At 43.7% G+C, this 18,583-nt stretch overlaps 1 protein-coding gene across 1 annotated transcript in view; it reads right to left on the reverse strand.

Annotated features, from left to right (window-relative positions):
- zgc:123278 (uncharacterized protein LOC641569 homolog) overlaps nucleotides 1-15,389 on the reverse strand; it is a 169,742-nt gene extending 154,353 nt beyond the window's left edge. Inside the window, exons 1-3 of the mRNA XM_060075567.1 lie at nucleotides 15,314-15,389; nucleotides 13,957-14,095; nucleotides 10,944-11,009 (exon numbers count right to left, since the gene is read on the reverse strand). Of these exons, the coding sequence (XP_059931550.1) occupies nucleotides 10,944-10,980 (37 nt within the window). The 5' untranslated portion in view covers nucleotides 10,981-11,009; nucleotides 13,957-14,095; nucleotides 15,314-15,389. The remainder of the gene's footprint in view (nucleotides 1-10,943; nucleotides 11,010-13,956; nucleotides 14,096-15,313) is intronic.
- Between the last annotated feature and the right edge of the window lie 3,194 nt (nucleotides 15,390-18,583).

Consider the following 18,583-nt stretch of genomic DNA (forward strand, 5'->3'; position numbering starts at 1 on the left):
ACTTCTCCCACACCCGCTGCTTTGCCTCCGACACAGCAGCAGCTGCAGCCCTTCGAGCCTGTCGGTACCCTGCAACCGAGTCAGGAGTCCTCCAGGATATCATATCCCGGAAGGCCTCTTTCTTCAATGGGACGGCTTCCCTGACCACCAGTGTCCACCACGGTGTCCGAGGGTTACCGCCCCTTGAGGAGCCTAAGACCCTGAGGCCACAGCTAGCCACCGCAGCTTCAGCAATGGAGGCTTTGAACACCGCCCACTCCGGCTCAATGTCCCCAACCTCCACAGGAATGCCAGAAAAACTCAGCCGGAGGTATGAGTTGAAGATACCTAGGACGTTGGCCTCCTCCAGACGTTCCCAATTCACCCGCACTACTCGTTTGGGCTTACCAGGTCTATCCGGAAATTTCCCCCATTCCCTGATCCAACTCACTAGCTACAATTCTAGCTACACCCCCCCTCCGTTGATTGGTCGACAGAATCGTCACTTCCGGGTGACGCGAGGATAAAAACAAACGAACAGTAGCCTCGAGGTATTATTCTTTACAATTAACTTGTAAAACGCTTGCTTGGGCGAACAAGGAGGTGGAGACGTTCGTCTGCATTCTTGGGGAGGAAGACGTTTTTTACGATGTTTACGTAGCTGCCGCGGCGATCGACATCCGGCCTACCACAAAGGGTACTGTCGGCAGTGGAAACGCGACCTCGGAACTGAGCTGGGCTATACCACCCCCTCCCTACCGCACCTTTGCGATCCGATCCGTTCCGCACCCTGCAGTGGAAATGCAGCAATACAGGACTCCATTCAGGGTCTCCAAGAAGGCCGAGTACTCTGAACTGCTGTTTGGTGCATACGCACAAACAACAGTCAGAGTTTTCCCCCCTACGACCCTTACACTGTAAAAAATAAAAAGTTGAGCAAACTCAAAATTGCAAGGCAACTTACTGCAATCAATTTTTGAGTTTTGAGCCCATCAAAAAGGTCATTTTCTTCTTTAGACAAACTTGAAAGTTAGAGTTATACCAACTAAGATTTTTATATTTTACAAACTCAAAAAAATAAGTCAGGGGTGTTAACTTAATATTTCAAATTAAGGTTAATATTATTTAAAAAAAAAAACATTTCAAAGAATGCAAAACAAGTTTTAAGTTCACTTTATTAAAATTAATAATTTGAAACTTCCATTTTACATTTCTGAATGCCAGACAGCAATAGAACAAGCAACATGTAGCTAGTTCAGCAGCAGAGAATCGCTGTCTAAATGCAGCAAACCAAAGTGCAGAACAAGTTTGACATTATGGTCAAACTTGTTCTGCACGAGACGGGAGCCCAGGTTAAACGGTGACGCAACTCTCGTGCCTCATACACCGCACGATCCCGAGAGCTGCCTTTATTTAACACACACCTGCAACACACAGCGCACCGCACACCCAACCAACGGACATGCAAGTCTCGGTAACGGTAGCGGCAACACTACGCACAATAAACAACACACAAACAATAAAGCCCCCAAACCCGTTAACCCAACTTAACCTAACAGAAACAAATTGACAAAAGGCAATAAATCCCTTTTTCCCAACCGGCATCACGAATACCCAGACTCCCCGGGGGGTAGTGTCGAAATGCGCATGTGCACCGTAGTTGGCCCAGCCTCAGACAGAGTCTGACTTAAACCCGTGTGTCTTGCTAACAAAGAGACTACAGTGAGCCCAACTCTTGACCCAAACTCAACATTGTTGGTTGGACTAAATTGCATTGCACAGTTGACATGAATACTTAATGTTTTATATTCATTTTACTCAGAAATCATAATGAGACCAACAATTTTAAGTTTTCGTTTTTACAGTGTAGGCGCAGGGAGGCGACCCTCTCGTCTACCGGGGTAAACTCCAACACCGCGGCGCTCAGCCGGGGATTTATGAGTATCCCCACACCCGCCCGGCGCCTCACGCCCTCGGCAACTCCGGAGAAGAATAGAGTCCAACCCCTATCCAGGAGTACAGTACCAGAGCTGAGACTGTGCGTGGAGGTAAGCCCCACCAGATCTAACTGATAGCGCTCCACCTCCCTCACAAGCTCCGGTTCCTTTCCCCTCAGCGAGGTGACGTTCCACGTCCCCAGAGCCAGCTTCTGCCGCCCGGGTCTGGTCCGTCGAGACCCCTGACCTTCGCTGCCACCCATGTGGCTGCGCACCCGACCCGGGTCTCCCACAGGTGGTGAGCCCATGGGATGAAGAGAGGGGGGTGCCACGTAGTTTGTTTGCCACCGGGCTCCGTGGCAAACCCGGCCACCAGGCGCTCGCCATCGAGCCCTCCGTCTGGGCCTGGCCACATCTCCTCTTCTTAAGTTATTCATTGAGGTTTTTGAACCATTCTTAGTCTGGCCCCTCACCTGAGAACACTCTGCCATGAGAGACCCTACCAGGAGCACGAGGCTCCAGACAACACAGCCCTCAGGTTCACAGGGACACGCAAACCTCTCCACCACGATAAGGTGACGTTTTTTTTTATCTCATCTAAATTCATGTTTAATGATCAGAGTTCTAATCAAAACTATGTTTTTAATATATTTTTAACATCATAATTCAATCTGTAAAAGTTACGCTGGGTACACACAACAGGTAAATTAGCCCGATTTTGTTACCAATTTCTCCCTTCAGACTCTCGTCAGCAAACCCCAGATTTTTTGATGGTTGTAGCAGTTTTCTTTTACTGATCATCCTGTGCTGTTGGGTATATTAAGTTGTTTTTTTAAATGACCTGGCTTTTCCTGAGAATTGGTTGGTGTGTGGTACTTTTTTGGCCAAATAGTTTCCTTCCACACACTAAACAGCCAAAACAGTTCAGATAAATATATCTTAATGTATCTGCATGGTCGTTTTCTACAATTGAATGATCGTCTAGTCTGTACCCAGTATGTACTATTGTATGTACTATATGTAACTATTTTTGAGGTACAGATTTCAATTTCAATTTGTAACTTACTTTTTAACACATATAAAATTAGAATCATACGTTAAATCTTGAATTAAAATGACATCCTAAATCTACATCCTAAATCTACATTTTGTGTCTAAATTTCCATTTTATATCTAAATCTAAATCTTATACCTTAATCTAAATCCTACATCTTAATCTTATACTACATCCTAAATCGACATTTCATATCTACATTTAAATCTTCTATCTAAATCGTATCTAAAACTAAATGCTATTTCGATGCAAAATCGAAATGCAAAATCTGAAGCCAAATTGTATGTTTAATGTAAATCCTAATCTTTATGTATGAATCTAAATCCAAAATTGAAATGCTAAATCGAACTGCTAAATTTTAGTGCTAAAAACGTTAAAAACAAACATGGCACCAACCGGCATATCAACAAACAAGTTGCGCGATCTTAAAGAGACAACGTCCCTATAACAGAGAACGAGATAGTACATTGAGGTGTCGTGCCTAATGCACTTCAGATCGTAACATAACTCATTATACAGAACACACTACAAACACCTGCAAAGTGGAGTAAGTTAAAACATGTTAATAACACAGTATGGTGAGCGGCAGGACGCCCCCGTTGTGGAGGCTGGGCGAGCGCCACAGGTCTGTCCAGATCCAGATGAGCTGGCTTAAGGCGGTCCACAGAAATGTGCCCTGCCTTACCACCAATGTCTACCACAAAATGCTTGTCCCAAGCCTCTATGCCTCTACATGGAAGAGCCCATCCCCCCACCCCACCCCGGGTTGCATCAAGATGAATGAAGACGGATTCCGCTGACTGCTGACGTGAGGGAGTGAAGGATTGTGGGAGGCAGTGGTGAGAAGTAGGGATGCGAATTGATAAGAATTTCACGATTCCGATTTCGATTCTGCTTATCGATCCGATTCCTTATCGATTCTCTTATCGATTCTCATTGGGTCAGAAAATAAGTACAAATGTGTTTGTTTGCATTACATCTCTTTAATATCTGATCAGAAGTGCGTCTAGCATTAGGAAATTGTACATTTTCAAATCAATTGGTCTAGACAAAAAAATACATGTTTGGCTTTTTAAGCCCAAATGCCATCATTATGTGCCATATAACTAAAAACACAGACTGAAAACAGTCGAGTAAGGGCTTGTGCCTTTTGGAATGCGAACAGTGCTCATTTGCATTCAACTTGTAACAAAATTCAACTGACGTAAACAAAATGAAGTATTGATTAGACAGAGATTTATTAGATGGGCCTACCTAATAAACCGTTGGAACACACACGACCGGAAACCATCGCAACGCCGGTAAACAAACCCCGAGAAGCCCAATCCCTATGAGAGCTCCCAACGCTACGGCCATCCGGAGGCGCACAGAGCTGTTGGCCGTGATATTATACATACAATTATATATTATATATTATATATATATATATTATATATTATATACTATTATATATAGAGCTCCGGGAGTCGCAAACTGCAACTATCACTTTCTCCTCCGTGCTGCAGTTCACCCCGGACTGCACTGCACTGAGTTTGACGGTTGAACGCTGATTGGCTGTCATCACGACAAAAACTTGTCGCCGGTTTTCTCTCGCGAAAAATTCGCCCGATACGCGTCTCTACGTTCACTTTGTATGGGATCTTGTCACCCCATCGCGTTTGGTGTGAACGCACAATGCGCTTCTTCCTCGGCGGCGCCATGTTTACTGCGTTCTGAACCAAAACAAAGCAGCGTGTGTGTGACGTCATGACGCATTTGCCGCAACCGGAACCGATAAGCGGAATCGTTAAGCAGGCTTGCTAATGATGCCAAGGAATCGGTTGACTCGGCACCGGTTCTGAACAAGAACCAGTTCTCGATTCCCATCCCTAGTGAGAAGTGGGTACCCGCACAAAAAGCCTTATCCTGAAGCACAGTCCGTTGGTGGGCTGCAGACCAGGGAGTTGTAGTGTCCACAGAGTTGTTGTGTCGCAGTGGCTAGCCAAACACCAGTTCTTCTGATGGGGACTGGGGTCCTCCTTAGGGGCAGTCCTAAGGCCCAGCATGACGCAAAGGAGCTTGTCCACCCAGCCACTCTCTTTGAGGAAGGCCCGAAGAAAGGCCTTCATAGCACGATGAAAACCTTGAAACAGTCCATTAGCCTGGGGGTGATACGCACTGTTGCCCCGGAGCTTCACACTCTTTTTTTCACACTCTTTTTTTGGGAAATCGCAGTCGTTTGGGCCGACCGATTAGACATATCTGGCGTTTTCCGGGCATCATTGCCCCCCCACCAGGTGGCAACTTTAGATTTCCGTCTAATTTGTTTTGTTTGAGATGTATTATTTTTGTAGCTTTAAATACAGCCCCTTGCTTAATTTAATTACTAACTGTCAGCTAACGGTCAGCTGACCAACTGTTGTTGTCAGAGCCCAGGTCCAGGCTAAAAACTAGGGGGGACAGAGCCTTTGCAGTAGCATCCCCCAGACCCCCTCCACATCTGTGCAGCCGAGTCTCTGAATATTTTTAAGTCTCATTTAAAGACCCACCTCTATTCACTAGCTTTTGATTAGTGTCTCCTTTTTTTAACTCCTTCTGTGATTGTCTTTTAACCCTTTTCTTTTTTTATTTTTGCCTTATGTAGCGGGTACAAATTGACCGGCTTTTAAGACGCATGATGGGCAGGGAAAGGAAAGAGAGGCGGGAGAGAAAACGAGCGGGAAGGGGAGCAGATATAGTGAAGGATCCCGGCTGTGTGCAAGGCGAAGTAAAGAGCTTTTTATGGTTCCACGTTCCCGCAACACAAGGGGTTACGGACCCCTTATGTCCTTGCATACCCTTCTTGCGTCCACCTCAAGGGCCGGACGTGCGCCTCTCAAAAATCGTAACCTTCTGTCGAGGCGACGCAGCAGCAAGGGCTGTGATTGGTCCGCTTACTAAAACCCGACGCAGAACCATAAACGTTCACGTTCGTCGAAGCGTCTGCGTGGTCATTGTGTTGCGGGAACGTAGAACAATAAAAAGCCCTTATAAGGCGGTTGTGTGTAGGTTTTTGTTTTGTTTTATTAGTGCTAAATTCAGTCTAGTACGGTTTTGCGTCACCTCGGTCGCTGGGAGCACTGGTGTAGTCCACTTATTTTTCAGTCATCATTGCGTATACCCACTTCTAAATCCCCCCAGATGCACACCATTCAGAAGTATCTGCAAGCCAAATTGCCCACTTTTTTGCGTTCACACTAAATGCGACGGGGCGACAAGATCCCATACAAGTGAACGTAGAGACGCGTATCGGGCGAATTTTTCGCGAGAGAAAGTTTTGATTTGTCGCGGCACACTTTCGCACAGGCGAGCGCGTTCACGAGGATTTGTGCAGCGACAAATTCGCTCGGGTTGAAATATTTAAACTTTGATGCGAATTTCGCGTGATGACAGCCAATCAGCGTTCAACAGCGTGGCCACTGAGTGACATGTGTAACGTAACAGCCAATCAGCGTTCCACCGTCAAACTCAGTGCAGTGCAGTCCGGGGTGAACTACAGCATGGAGGAGAAAGTGATTGTTGCCGTTTGCGTCTCCCGGAGCTCTATATATAATAGTATAGTATATAATATAATATAATTGTAATATCATGGCCAAAAGCTCTGTGCGCCATGACCCACGCTACTCTGCCTCTTATTGGCTAATACTCGCTGCCTTTACTGATTCGATTGTTGAATAATTTGAATGATGATGTTCAATCATCATTTGATTATTTAAATATATATTGATATTATATACATCTAACGAGATGATTGATGTGGAAGAGAATGATGTGCGTTTTTTTTAATCTAAGGTGAAATATGAACAAGGATGCATTGTCAAATTCAGATCTGAAGTATTTTATTTAAATAAATGTTCAAAAAATTACTGAAACACCATGTTTGCCTCATCTATATTTTACATTCATGCAGGCTGCCTGTGTGACCAGTAATACCTACAAACTGCTCCTGATCAAGTCATGTTAACTTTATAATAGTGGCCCACTCTGGCCCATGCTGAAAATCAGCTGTTCAAAGACACAGTTTACAAAATACATTACTGACTTGCCAAGTGAGAGAAAACGTGTCATTCCAGGAATAAGGAATAGTTCACTCAAAATGCATAGTTGTCTGTCACTAGTCTGTGGGCCAGTGTTGGTATATTAATTTCATAATCCTTCCTCCCTGAGATCAAGCAGCAGAAATGATGTGACTATGAGCAAATACTACTGAAGGATTTTTGGGTAAACTAAATAGAGTAGTCTCACATGTCACTGTTTCTAAAAAAGGGGGCTTTTCTGGGCTGCGTTAAAAAAGGGCAAACATTTAGAGTATACCCACTTCTCCAGGGACCACTACACCACTGGGAGTGAGGCATCTGTTTGAGCATTTCGTTGTGGAGTGAGCCTGGACATCAGTGAAAGTGACGGGGAAAAGAGGCTCTCCATGTGAGAATACTAGGGAGGACGCTGTCCTACGTTGTTGCCTTGAGCTGTCCGAAAGCTGTGGACGTTTCAGGAGAAGTTTGCCCTAGCCATCGTACATCCTGACGTGCGATCATTGCTGCGGTATTGGTAATCCCTGCACCACACCTAACCATTTACACTGATACAGAAGACACACACACACACACACACACACACACACACACAGACACAGACACACACACACACACTGTGGGTAGCCCGAACAGAACTGTGACTGAACGAACTGGGCTCTTTATGGTTCCACGTTCACGCAACGCAAGGGGGTTATGGAACCCTTACGTCCTTGTGGATCCTCCTTAGCGTCCAAAGCAAGGGCCGGACATGCCCCTCCCAAAAATCGTAACCATCCGTCGAGGCGACGCAACAGCAAGGGCTGTGATTGGTCCACTTACTAAAACCCGACGCAGAACCATGAACAAATAGCTCCCCTTAGCAAGTGCCCTTACTCCAACTCCTCTCTTCCCAAGGGAACCAGAACAAAGGGCCCTACATACAATATTATAACCACAATTATTGAAATAAAAGAAATAAAAGACATACCTGAAGGTACACATGAACAAATAGCTCCTCTTAGCAAGTGCCCTTACTCCAACTCCTCTACGAAACACACAGGGGGGGAGGGGAACTAGCATGACTACACGAGGGTCAGGTGCATGCTAGGACATCGCAACAAAACACAAAGTTCCCCAAAACACTGAAATCTATGCATGGATAGATATTTACCCCAGACTTCACTTCAATAATGTATAATCAAAATAACTAATATAAATAATGATAAGCTATAAGATGGTCAAAGATTTGATCACAAAATAAATGTACACACCTCTTCCCAAGGGAACCAGAACAAAGGGAAGAGGGCAGGGGGCACGGGAAACTTATGGGGTTCTCTGGAATGTGGGCGGGAGTACAGAAGGAGGTGGAGCCAAATCAAAGAACAAAATCAAATAGAAAGGGGCACATAAGGCGGCATTGGAAAGCTACACTTCAGGTAATAGAACAAAACAAAGGCAATTTTGTGTAATTATAATTTAAGAGATATGACACCCTGTTACATATATATAGATATATATACATATGTATAATTAGATTGTGATTGTGAATCGAACGTTGAATGCACGTCTGGTGATCTAGTACGGAAATGTGATCTATGTTTTCCCAGTTTAAATGTTACTGTTTATTGGAACACATGTATGTAAACTGTGTTGAATGTTGGCAAGTGTCTTTTGAACCATTTTTGAACCAGCTGTGTTTCATGTTGAGTAAACATCAGAGGTAGGGTTAGGTCAGGTCGCAAACACTGCACACACTTCAGACGGTCACTTAGGACATCCTGAAACCTAATTGACCCTGTCTAGGAAGCTACCGTTGATCTAGACGGCTTAACAGCGCACAACGTGTTCACTCACTTGGACATTGAAGCCATAGGCATTGGGTGTGGGGGACCTAGACCCTGTCCCATTCACTCCTCTCTAGACTAAGAACTGTATTACCCCTACAAGGCGGCGGCAATAATCCCGACCGTCAAACTTAGGCCATTTCTTTGTTTATTGCGCTTAAGCACTTTCTTGTGAAGCACTTTGGTGCCGTCTGTAAATGCGCTATCGAAATAAAAATTGACTTAGCTTGATTAAAAAGTATTATCATTAACTGCCTTTTCCTCCTCGACTGTATGTTTGTATACAGCGCGAAGGCTTGATACATATGATCCGCCTTGTCTTCCACCTTCTTCATTTGGTGGAGAATCAGTGCCACATAGAGGCCTTGAATATGTACTAGAGTGTTTCTACAGCTAGATGCGTTTTTGAAATGAGTCCGGCTTTACAGAGAAATTCCTGAAACGCTGCCAAGGAAAACGGAGGGTAAAAGATAGTTTTTTGCCCGTGTGGACAGGCTTTTCGCAATTGCGGGCTCAGAGGTAAGCTGTGAGCCCCCGTCTGAAAAGAGGTCAGACGGGGTGCTAAACCGGGCGACCCAGGTCCCAATGAACGCCCGGGCCGTCTCAGCAGTAGACACTGCTGTCAGTTGGACAGCCTCCTGCCATCGAGTGGTCCTACCAGCCATGGTGAGGAGGTAAGTGAGACCCAGGGAGGAGGAAAGGGGGGCCCCCAAGTCCATGTTGATGTGGTGGAATCTTTGCTGCGGCACAGGGAAATGCGCCAGAGGTGCTTTTGTGTGGCGGTGAATTTTGGAACGCAGTCTGCCCAGTCCCTCACATCTTTCTTGAGCCCATGCCAGACGAATTTGGCTGCCACTAACCTTTGAGATGTTTTTCGACCTTGGTGAGAGAGGCCATACACAGCCTCAAAAACATGGAGGCTCCAATAAGTGGGAAAGATAGGCCTTGGCTTTCAAGTGGAGATGTCACAAAGCAGCATGGTCCCACCTCCGCTGAAGGCGAACTACGTTAACTGCAGTCCAATGGCAGCAGTCCGGATTGACTATACATCCGGGTCGGTGGACTGATCGGCTGTCATGTGTGTGTAGTCAAGCCATATTTGGACGGCCCCCACGATGGCAGGAGAGAAGCAGTCTGTGACGAGGTTGGTTTTGCCTGCAACTTGTTGTATATCTGTAAAGAACTCTGAGATGTACGAGAGCTGTCGCTGTTGGCGGGCAGACAACGGCTCAGACACCTTAGCCATGGCAAACGTCAAGGCTTGCGGTCGACGAAAGCTGTAAACTGTCGGCCCTCAGTCAGTAAACGGAAGTGTTGAATAGCAAGCTAAAGTGCAGCTCACAGTCAAAAGTGCTGCATTTGTGCGCCGTGCCCTTTTGCTGGGGGTTTGTGCGGGTGGCTGATGCCCTTAATGCCCGAGAAATGTCCAGGAAAAGAGGGTCTAACCTAAAGGTTCATTCACATGTGTTCCCGTCCCGTTGTCTCCTAAAGGAGTTTTAATAAAGATAATTGATTGTGATTCTACAGTGTCCTCCTCGTTTTGTTTCCTTACATAATTGTTAAGGTGCTCTCTATCTCCTCTAACAAAGAGGCAAGGTTTATTACACTGGTTTATGTCCATAGAGTCCACCACAATGTTTAATTAATGGGGAACTGGGATGGGGGTCACGGTGGTGTCCACTTTCGAGACCTGAAGCATAGAGTGTTGTGATTGGTCAGTGCATGAAGGGGGAAGCCACACACTGTGTGGGAATATAACCTGAAGCCTGATGCCAGATCAGGAGTTATTTGTCAAACTAACTCAGGTTTTGAGGAGAGCATACTGTTGCCATGCTTACAATACTTATATAGCTAACTAACTAAATAACTAAAAAAGATTTGTGAGAGAACTGGTGGAAGGAAATAATAATTTGATGGATGCACTGTCAATTTCAAGTGATTACTTTTCCATTTTATTTCCATTTGACTGTTTATCGCTTACAGTAAAGATACACTGTTGTCCACAACCACAATGAAGCACCAAGCGGTGCTTCTATAGAGCTTTAAACAACAACGGAAAATTAACAGGTTTAACCACGTGTTTGCCTCTGCTTACCTCTCTTTCTTCCCCTCCTACTATCTGTGGGCTTCATCCCCGGAGTGTTCCAGGATCAGGAACTATCTGAAAAGACACCATATCTCTGACAAACTGAATGGGATCTCCTTTGAGCATTGCGTCTAGCCTATCAGACTCATCACTGGAGCAGGATAACAAGAGAATGAAGATGGACAAGAAGACTTGCGCTCTCCCTTCACCAAAGAAGTGTCAGCCGTGCAAAAAAAGCCCCAGATCTGAGAGCTGCCGAGTTCTGGGTGAGTTTGACTTAAAGTGGTGTTGAAGAGGTTAGCTTGATTACCACATTTCAATAAAGTATCTATCCTTCTGCATTTGGATATCAGTTCATCATTGTATTTTTTAAATTTGGGCCATTTTGCATTGATATTGAAATGTTACTGGTTGATAATGTTTAAATATTTGGATATAGTGTTATGCTGAATTTAATTACTTGTAAATTTCTCTGAGAAAAAAGCCACTCTGAGAGCCTTCCGCCAGGGCAAACCAATAGAAGCAGTCCTTGAAGCTGTTGGTGTTTCTGAAGTTGCTGTGAATAATAAAATGTGCTTTTTTTGTCTCACTTTAAAGGCACCCAGTGCAACTTTCGAGGCTTAAAAATAAACATTCAATTTCTAGTCTTTTTTACACGTAGTAAGTTTCAATAACTCCATACCATTACATACCGACATTTAAGCAGCAAAGATGAGACGTCGTTGTGTGGTGAGAACTGATACAAAATCGATAACAACAACAATGCCGCCATTTTCTTTATTTTTTGTAACCTACAATAAATAAAGCAGGCTTCCAGTCAATGGAAAAATGGCTTCTCCCCACCGGCGATTGTTGTTGTTTACGATTTTCTATCAGTTCTCACCACACAACGACGTCTCATCTTTGCTCCTTGAATGTCGATATGTAATGGTATGGAGTTATTGAAACTTACTACGTGTAAAAAAGACTAGAAATTGAATGCTTATTTTTCATTGAATGTTTACATAAAGTTGCACTGGGTGCCTTTAATGAAAGCTAACAAATTCAGCTTAGAAGTTTTTATATTTTACCTATTTAGTTTTATATCTACCTATGATATTTTATTCTGGTATGGACATTTTTATACTTTACCTAAAGCAAGCATTGTGGTGCTATGTGACATTAAAATCTACTCTTCTGTCATCGCTAATGATAAGTTATTGAAATGTACTATATGGTATCATTTAAATTGAGTTGATGTGGACGGCTCTTTATTTTGTCCGATTTTTTCAGTGTTCAGTTCCTGTTTGTGAGATATGCATTGTTTGAAAGATAAGCCTTTGATTTTGTTTAATTTTAATATGCCTTTCATCAACAGTGGTTTGGGGTTTTATAACTGAAATTAAAGTGAACGACATTGCAGAACATATATAGTACAAGTTTCTGTTGATTGCATGGAAAAGGGAATAATATATTACAAATTATTTGGTACGAACCTGGTTATACCATGGAAACAAACGAGGCTTCCTTTAGCAGTACAGTTTCAGCTAACTTACTGGGTAAATTGTCATGTTTTACTTAGTAACGTTGCAGAACGTATGGTACAAATTCCAGTTTACTGCATGGACAATGGAATGTATCTATTAAAAATTATATGGTAATAACGTGGTAACACCATGGAAACAAATGGCTTTGTACCCAGTATTTAAGAAGATGAACCATGACACTAGAGGAAAACTGTTCCTGCGGAGGTTAAGTTCCTTCCGGGTAAGTAATTCCATAGTTTCTAAGGTAAATCGAATAAACCCTTTCTAAATGGGTGTAGCTATGAATAATAACTATGTAAGAAAAAGTAATTTATTGGAAAGTACTATGCTGATTTCTAGATAGTACATCATTAAACTTGGGCTGTTACCAACATAAACCTTGGATAACTACAAGTGTAACTTGAATTAATGAATTAGGTGTTTCTAAGAATTGGTTGCCTAATTTCCTAGGAAGTACGCAATAATATCTGAGGTATTACCAACCTAAAACAGTTACAACTACACAGTACTTGAGTTGATGGGTAATAGTGGAGGTTTTACTTAGTACTTCAGCTGTAAATCCTCTGTATTTACCTTTTTATTACCAGTGGTAGTTACCCAGTGATACACTATGATTTACCATATATTTACCGGGTAATTCCTCTGTATTTACCTTCTTATTACCAGTGGTAATTACCCAGTAATACACTATGATTTACCATTTATTTACCGGGTAGATACCTAGTAACTAGGGGACGGTAAAAGGAAGGGTTACCAGTTATTGAAATGTACTATGGTATTATTCCGTCTTGTGTCATCACTAATGATAAGTTATTAAAATGTACTATAAGGTATTATTCTATGTAATCACAAATGATAAGTTATTAAAATGTACTTTACGGTATCATTCCAACTTGTGTAATCACTGATAACTTATTAAAATGTACTATAAGGTATTATTCCATCTTGTGTTATCACTAATGATAACTTATTACAATGTACTATAAGGTATTATTCCACCTTGTCTCATCACTAATGATAAGTTATTAAAACATCAGCACAGTGACCGGTGTATGCATGACAAGGCAGGGTTGTTATTTATGATACAGTATGAAAAATTATCTTAGCTTCTGTTGCATTATATCAAGTTATGAATGTTTGAATAAATAGTTAGAGACAAGACCTTCATAGAAAGTGTGACTGAAATGTCATATAGGTCATAAATATAATGTCATCAAAATGATAGATGTAATGTCATAAAGGTTTAAATATAATGTCATAACAATTATAGATCTTTATCTTCACCAGTCGATCAGGGCGCTGCTCGTGTGGCGACCTGTGATGTAAATTATTATTTCTGATGACATGTTTCAAGCTAACAACAGTTATCAATGGTTTCTTCTTTCACATATTGGACAACATTATAAGGTTTTATGATTTTGTAGATAAGTTAAAAGCTACAAACATGGCCACTGGCTTATTTACCATTCCGCCCACTCCATAAACTGTTTGTTTACCTGTGTTCGAGAGATGCTTCATGAACCACCTCCAGAACGCACGCTGCTACCCCTGTCCACTCTTCCATCCTGACGGCGGCACGGCACACAGCACTGCTTGGGTGTCGACTGGTACGTGTGATAAAAGTGCACCATCTGTCTGAGAAAATAAAGAAGCATCTGCTGTCATTGTTTGTGCAATGCTGAGGAATGTACAATTATTGTATTTCTATGATAACTTATTTTGCTTTGGCCCTGTCTTTATGTTGTTGAGAAGACAAATCTTCTCCGTTTTAGCTATTTTACATCATACAACATTAGATTCATGTAAATAATGAATTGTGGAGCTACACAATTTTTGTTTATGGCGTTGCCATGTAGTGGACACAAGAAGGATCAATGTATGGATCATTGTCTTTCCGCCACACACACTGACACACCCCCCACACGTTCTCTCTCACACACACACACACACACACACACACACACACACACACACACACACACACACACACACACACACACACACACACACACACACACACACAAGCACAAACAGGTAAATGGGATTAACTACCACTATGTGTGTTGTTGATTAGTTATGACACGTGAAGTGGAATTCTTACACCTTTGAACTCCAACACAAACCATTAATGACACCTACTGACATGCAAGCAATTAATAGTTCCCCCCGGGACGTGTCCTTTAAGACAAAGAGACGGGCTGTCGTTTGATTAACTGATGGATCAGCAGCTTCATGGTCTCAGTGCAAATCTGCTAAACAGGAACAGAGTTGAACGGAGTTCGTCCTAGTATGTCCACCAACTATTTTGGCCGAACAAAAATAAATATATAAAGCTCCTCGGACTAAAATGGTTCGCATTTGGGTTAAAGCCACTTTGGACAATTTTATACGTGGGTCAGACTGTTGATTGATCAGAATCCTCGTTACATGGGGCAGCATTTTGCCTTGTTTCAGCAGATATCGCGGACTACGCATCCTCTGCAGAGTCTGCAGGACGCGCGCACGAGCAGCACCGCAAGAACACCCCGCGACATGGAGAGCTCCCCGACGCCTTGCCGGCGGCTTGATTCTCTTTAACCGTCTCCATCATGGCTCTGTCCGAACAGTGAGCCAAGCACGCTGAGAGGACCTCACGTGGTTCACGGAGGACATGTTGCAGATCCCGCTCCGACGTCGCCCTGCGTCCCGCGAGGAGAGGACAATTAAAATGAAACGCCAACAACAGGTAGGAAGGTTTCATCGCGTAGCCTCGACCACCAGAAGCAGTTTACTCCCACCACCACCACCAGCAGCAGCCGCAGCACCACCACCATCACCCCAAGCACCCTCCCTGCAGCCAGCCCAGGCTCGTACCTCACACGGAGCTCTGCTCTCCACATCTGGAACAGCGGAGGCTGAGGAGGAGCTGCTGCGGCAGCATCCGCATTGCAACACAGCATCCCCCCCCCCCCCCCCCCCCCTCAGAGCGCCCACCTGCTTAGACCGGCTGTTGAATGTGGGGGACTTTACTTGGACCACCTCACTCTCTCCGCATTAGCAGCCTGGGGTTTTCTTATTAGAAATCCTCAGCACATATTTTGTCTTAAGTAGATATAGAGAATAGAGAGAGGATTTACGTGAAGCGTTTTGCGTTCTTTTTTTTAAATTTTGTATAATACACGCCTTTTGCAAATTGGGCTTTTCCAGGCATCCCCAATAACTGTTAGTGTCGCACCAGAAGGCAAAACAAGTGGCCGCTTGCAGCACCAGGGACGGCAGTTTGGACACATCAGGGATTTCAAGCATCGATTGAAAAAGTTTGAGGCAACAATCAATAGGAATTTATTTTCATCAGGACATTTAATACTACAGTCACTGTGTCTGTCACCCCAAACCCCCTCCACCCTCGATATCAGTGTGTGTGTGTGTGTGTGTGTGTGTGTGTGTGTGTGTGTGTGGGGGGGTGTGTGACGTGTGAGACATGGAGAGCTGCAGGTGACTTTCGGACATCAGTGGGGATTCTGGAACCGGTGGTAGGATGGTGAGTAGCTCTCGTGTTACCGCTGTATTTGTGTGTGAGTGAGTGTGTGTGTCTCTGCGTGTGTCTTTTTGTGTGTGTGTGAGTGTGTGTGTGTGTGTGTGTGTGTGTGTGTGTGTGTGTGTGTGTGTGTGTGTGTGTGTGTGTGTGTGTGTGTGTGTGTGTGCGCACTTTAACATTTAACAAAGACGGGGAAAGATGGTGCGATCTACGAGAAAGTACCAGAGGAACTTTCCTTAAGAGACATTTGTCGGGATGAAAAACAAGTGGTCAGCAAAATAAAGAATATGTTGGCGTTTTTGCACTTGTAAATAGTTAGTTGCGTTTGTGGCCTACACTCAGATGCATAGTAAAAAGAAGAAAAAAAAGCCTAGAGAGAGGATTTCTAGGAGGGGTCGGAGATTGTAGGTGTCACAAAGCTCTGAGCTTCCTTCAGGTGTTTGCTCATGATCTTTGTAGATGTTTCATCTCTAATGGTTAACAGACAATTTAGTACATGTTGCATGATTGGGAATGATCCCACCAGACTGGGAAAAGACTCTCAGAGAGAGAGAGAGAGAGAGAGAGAGAGAGAGAGAGAGAGAGAGAGAGAGAGAGAGAGAGAGAGAGAGAGAGAGAGAGAGAGAGAGAGAGAGAGAGAGAGAGAGAGAGAGAGAGAGAGAGAGAGAGAGAGAGAGAGAGAATTTAATGTTGCTACTGCATTTCTAATGAAGTTCATTCATTTCAATTTGCTGATGGGGCAATTCCCTGAAGGGCTTGATTGGGCTAGAAATCCATAATAGCTCTGTCTGCACCAATGCATGTGTGTTTGCGTTCATATAACACTTTCTTGTGTGGATCTTATGTTTGCAATAGTGTCGTATGCTTCCGCTTCTACTCTACTCTGATCCTGTGAAATCCGTCTGATGGGTAATGGGCTTTACATTCAACTGATCACTTCATCAGATGGCTGTAATGATTGAAAGATGGTGAGAGAGAGCGAGAGCGAGAGCGCGAGAGAGAGAGAGAGAGAGAGAGAGAGAGAGAGAGAGAGAGCGAGAGAGAGAGAGAGAGAGAGAGAGAGAGAGAGAGAGACAAGCTGGTCACCAACAATAATGGAACTGAGGACGCATTTGGTTTGAGTGGGTCGGGAAAATTTTTCACAGTTGCCATGTATTGGTGTTCATGCATGAGCTCATCTAGTGTGACAGAAGAAACAGACAAACCCAACCCAGAACCAGGAGGACACGGCTATGTCCAGAGCCATGAACCATAATGGTTTAAATTTTGCATCCAAACAGTTATAAAAAACAGTCCTTTACGACGCAAGCCCAAACACATCTGGGGCCGTATCTTGCATCTGGCGCAATTGACTTAATTACTGGCGCATAGGAACTGGCGTTCTTTCCCCTCCTGCGCCACGCGTTGGTAAATTAGGGAATGATCTTGCGCCCCAAGGGGCGGTTCGGCGAAAGGAGGAGGCGTGTTCTGGCGCAAACATTCCCTGGTGCTATTTTGCAGTTTCAGAAATCACTTGCGCCACAAACCAGGAAGTACCTGGTTTATAGTCAGTGGCGCGTTGTTCAGATGCTATTTTAAGGGCGCATGCATAATGTTGCTTGTGCACCTCGCGCAAACACTTTGCTTTTCTCATCTACCTAGCCACACATTCTTGGACAGTTATTTGGGAAAGAACAGCTGGTACAGCGGTAATAAGTTGTACTTTTAAATCAATGCATCTGCAAACACCGCACAGCAAAAACATTATTTTCTTGACACAGACATCGTGCACATGCCCATAACTTTTAGGATTGATGAGTATTTGATCAAGTGTGTGCATGTGTAAAAGAATTAATGAATGCGTGCGTGTGTGCATCTATATGTGTTTAAACACACGCAAACTAAACACGTAACACATAAAACAGTCCATGGCAATGTATATTAACGGGGGGACACATGCATATTAGGAACACAAGTCGATAACGATAATGCAACACTGATAAGAAACGATGTTTATAATGTATTGCGTATATCATTAAATAGAACCAAAGTTACAGCATATCATATGTGTGTTAAGTTTTCTTTGCCGAAATTTATTTGAAGTTGTGGAAGAAAACCTTATTCCATGTGTGAATTAGGCCATATTATTTGGCCATAAACTGAGCCAAGAGTACTGGGCGAGAGTCATTTTTGCACTGGATAAATAGCGGCATCGCCATAGAACCGCCCACAATTGACTTTCTACACCGACGCATGTATCGTTGCTAGTTTGCACCCGCCGCAAAGCTGATCTTCCCCTGCAACTCGCGCCACTATACTGCCTGCTCCTTCCACTACACCCGAAAAGCAGAGGCGTGTTCCGGCGCAAATTATACATGGTGCTATCTTACAGATCGATAAAGTAATTGCGCCACTGACCGGCGCAGACCTTGTCTAAATGCCCTAGCGGATAGCGCGATCGGTGTTGCTATTTTGACGTGCCTAGGCAGGTCGGAATTGTAACATAAGCTTACACACACACATAGGCTATGTACAGCACATGAAAACAATTAGCCTAATTGAAATATCAAAGATTGTTCATATGTTTGAAACTGCATAGAAATAGCATGTGGAATGTGGAAACATTT

Source organism: Gadus macrocephalus, chromosome 16 (genome assembly GCF_031168955.1).
Source record: "Gadus macrocephalus chromosome 16, ASM3116895v1".
Lineage (NCBI taxonomy): Eukaryota > Metazoa > Chordata > Actinopteri > Gadiformes > Gadidae > Gadus > Gadus macrocephalus.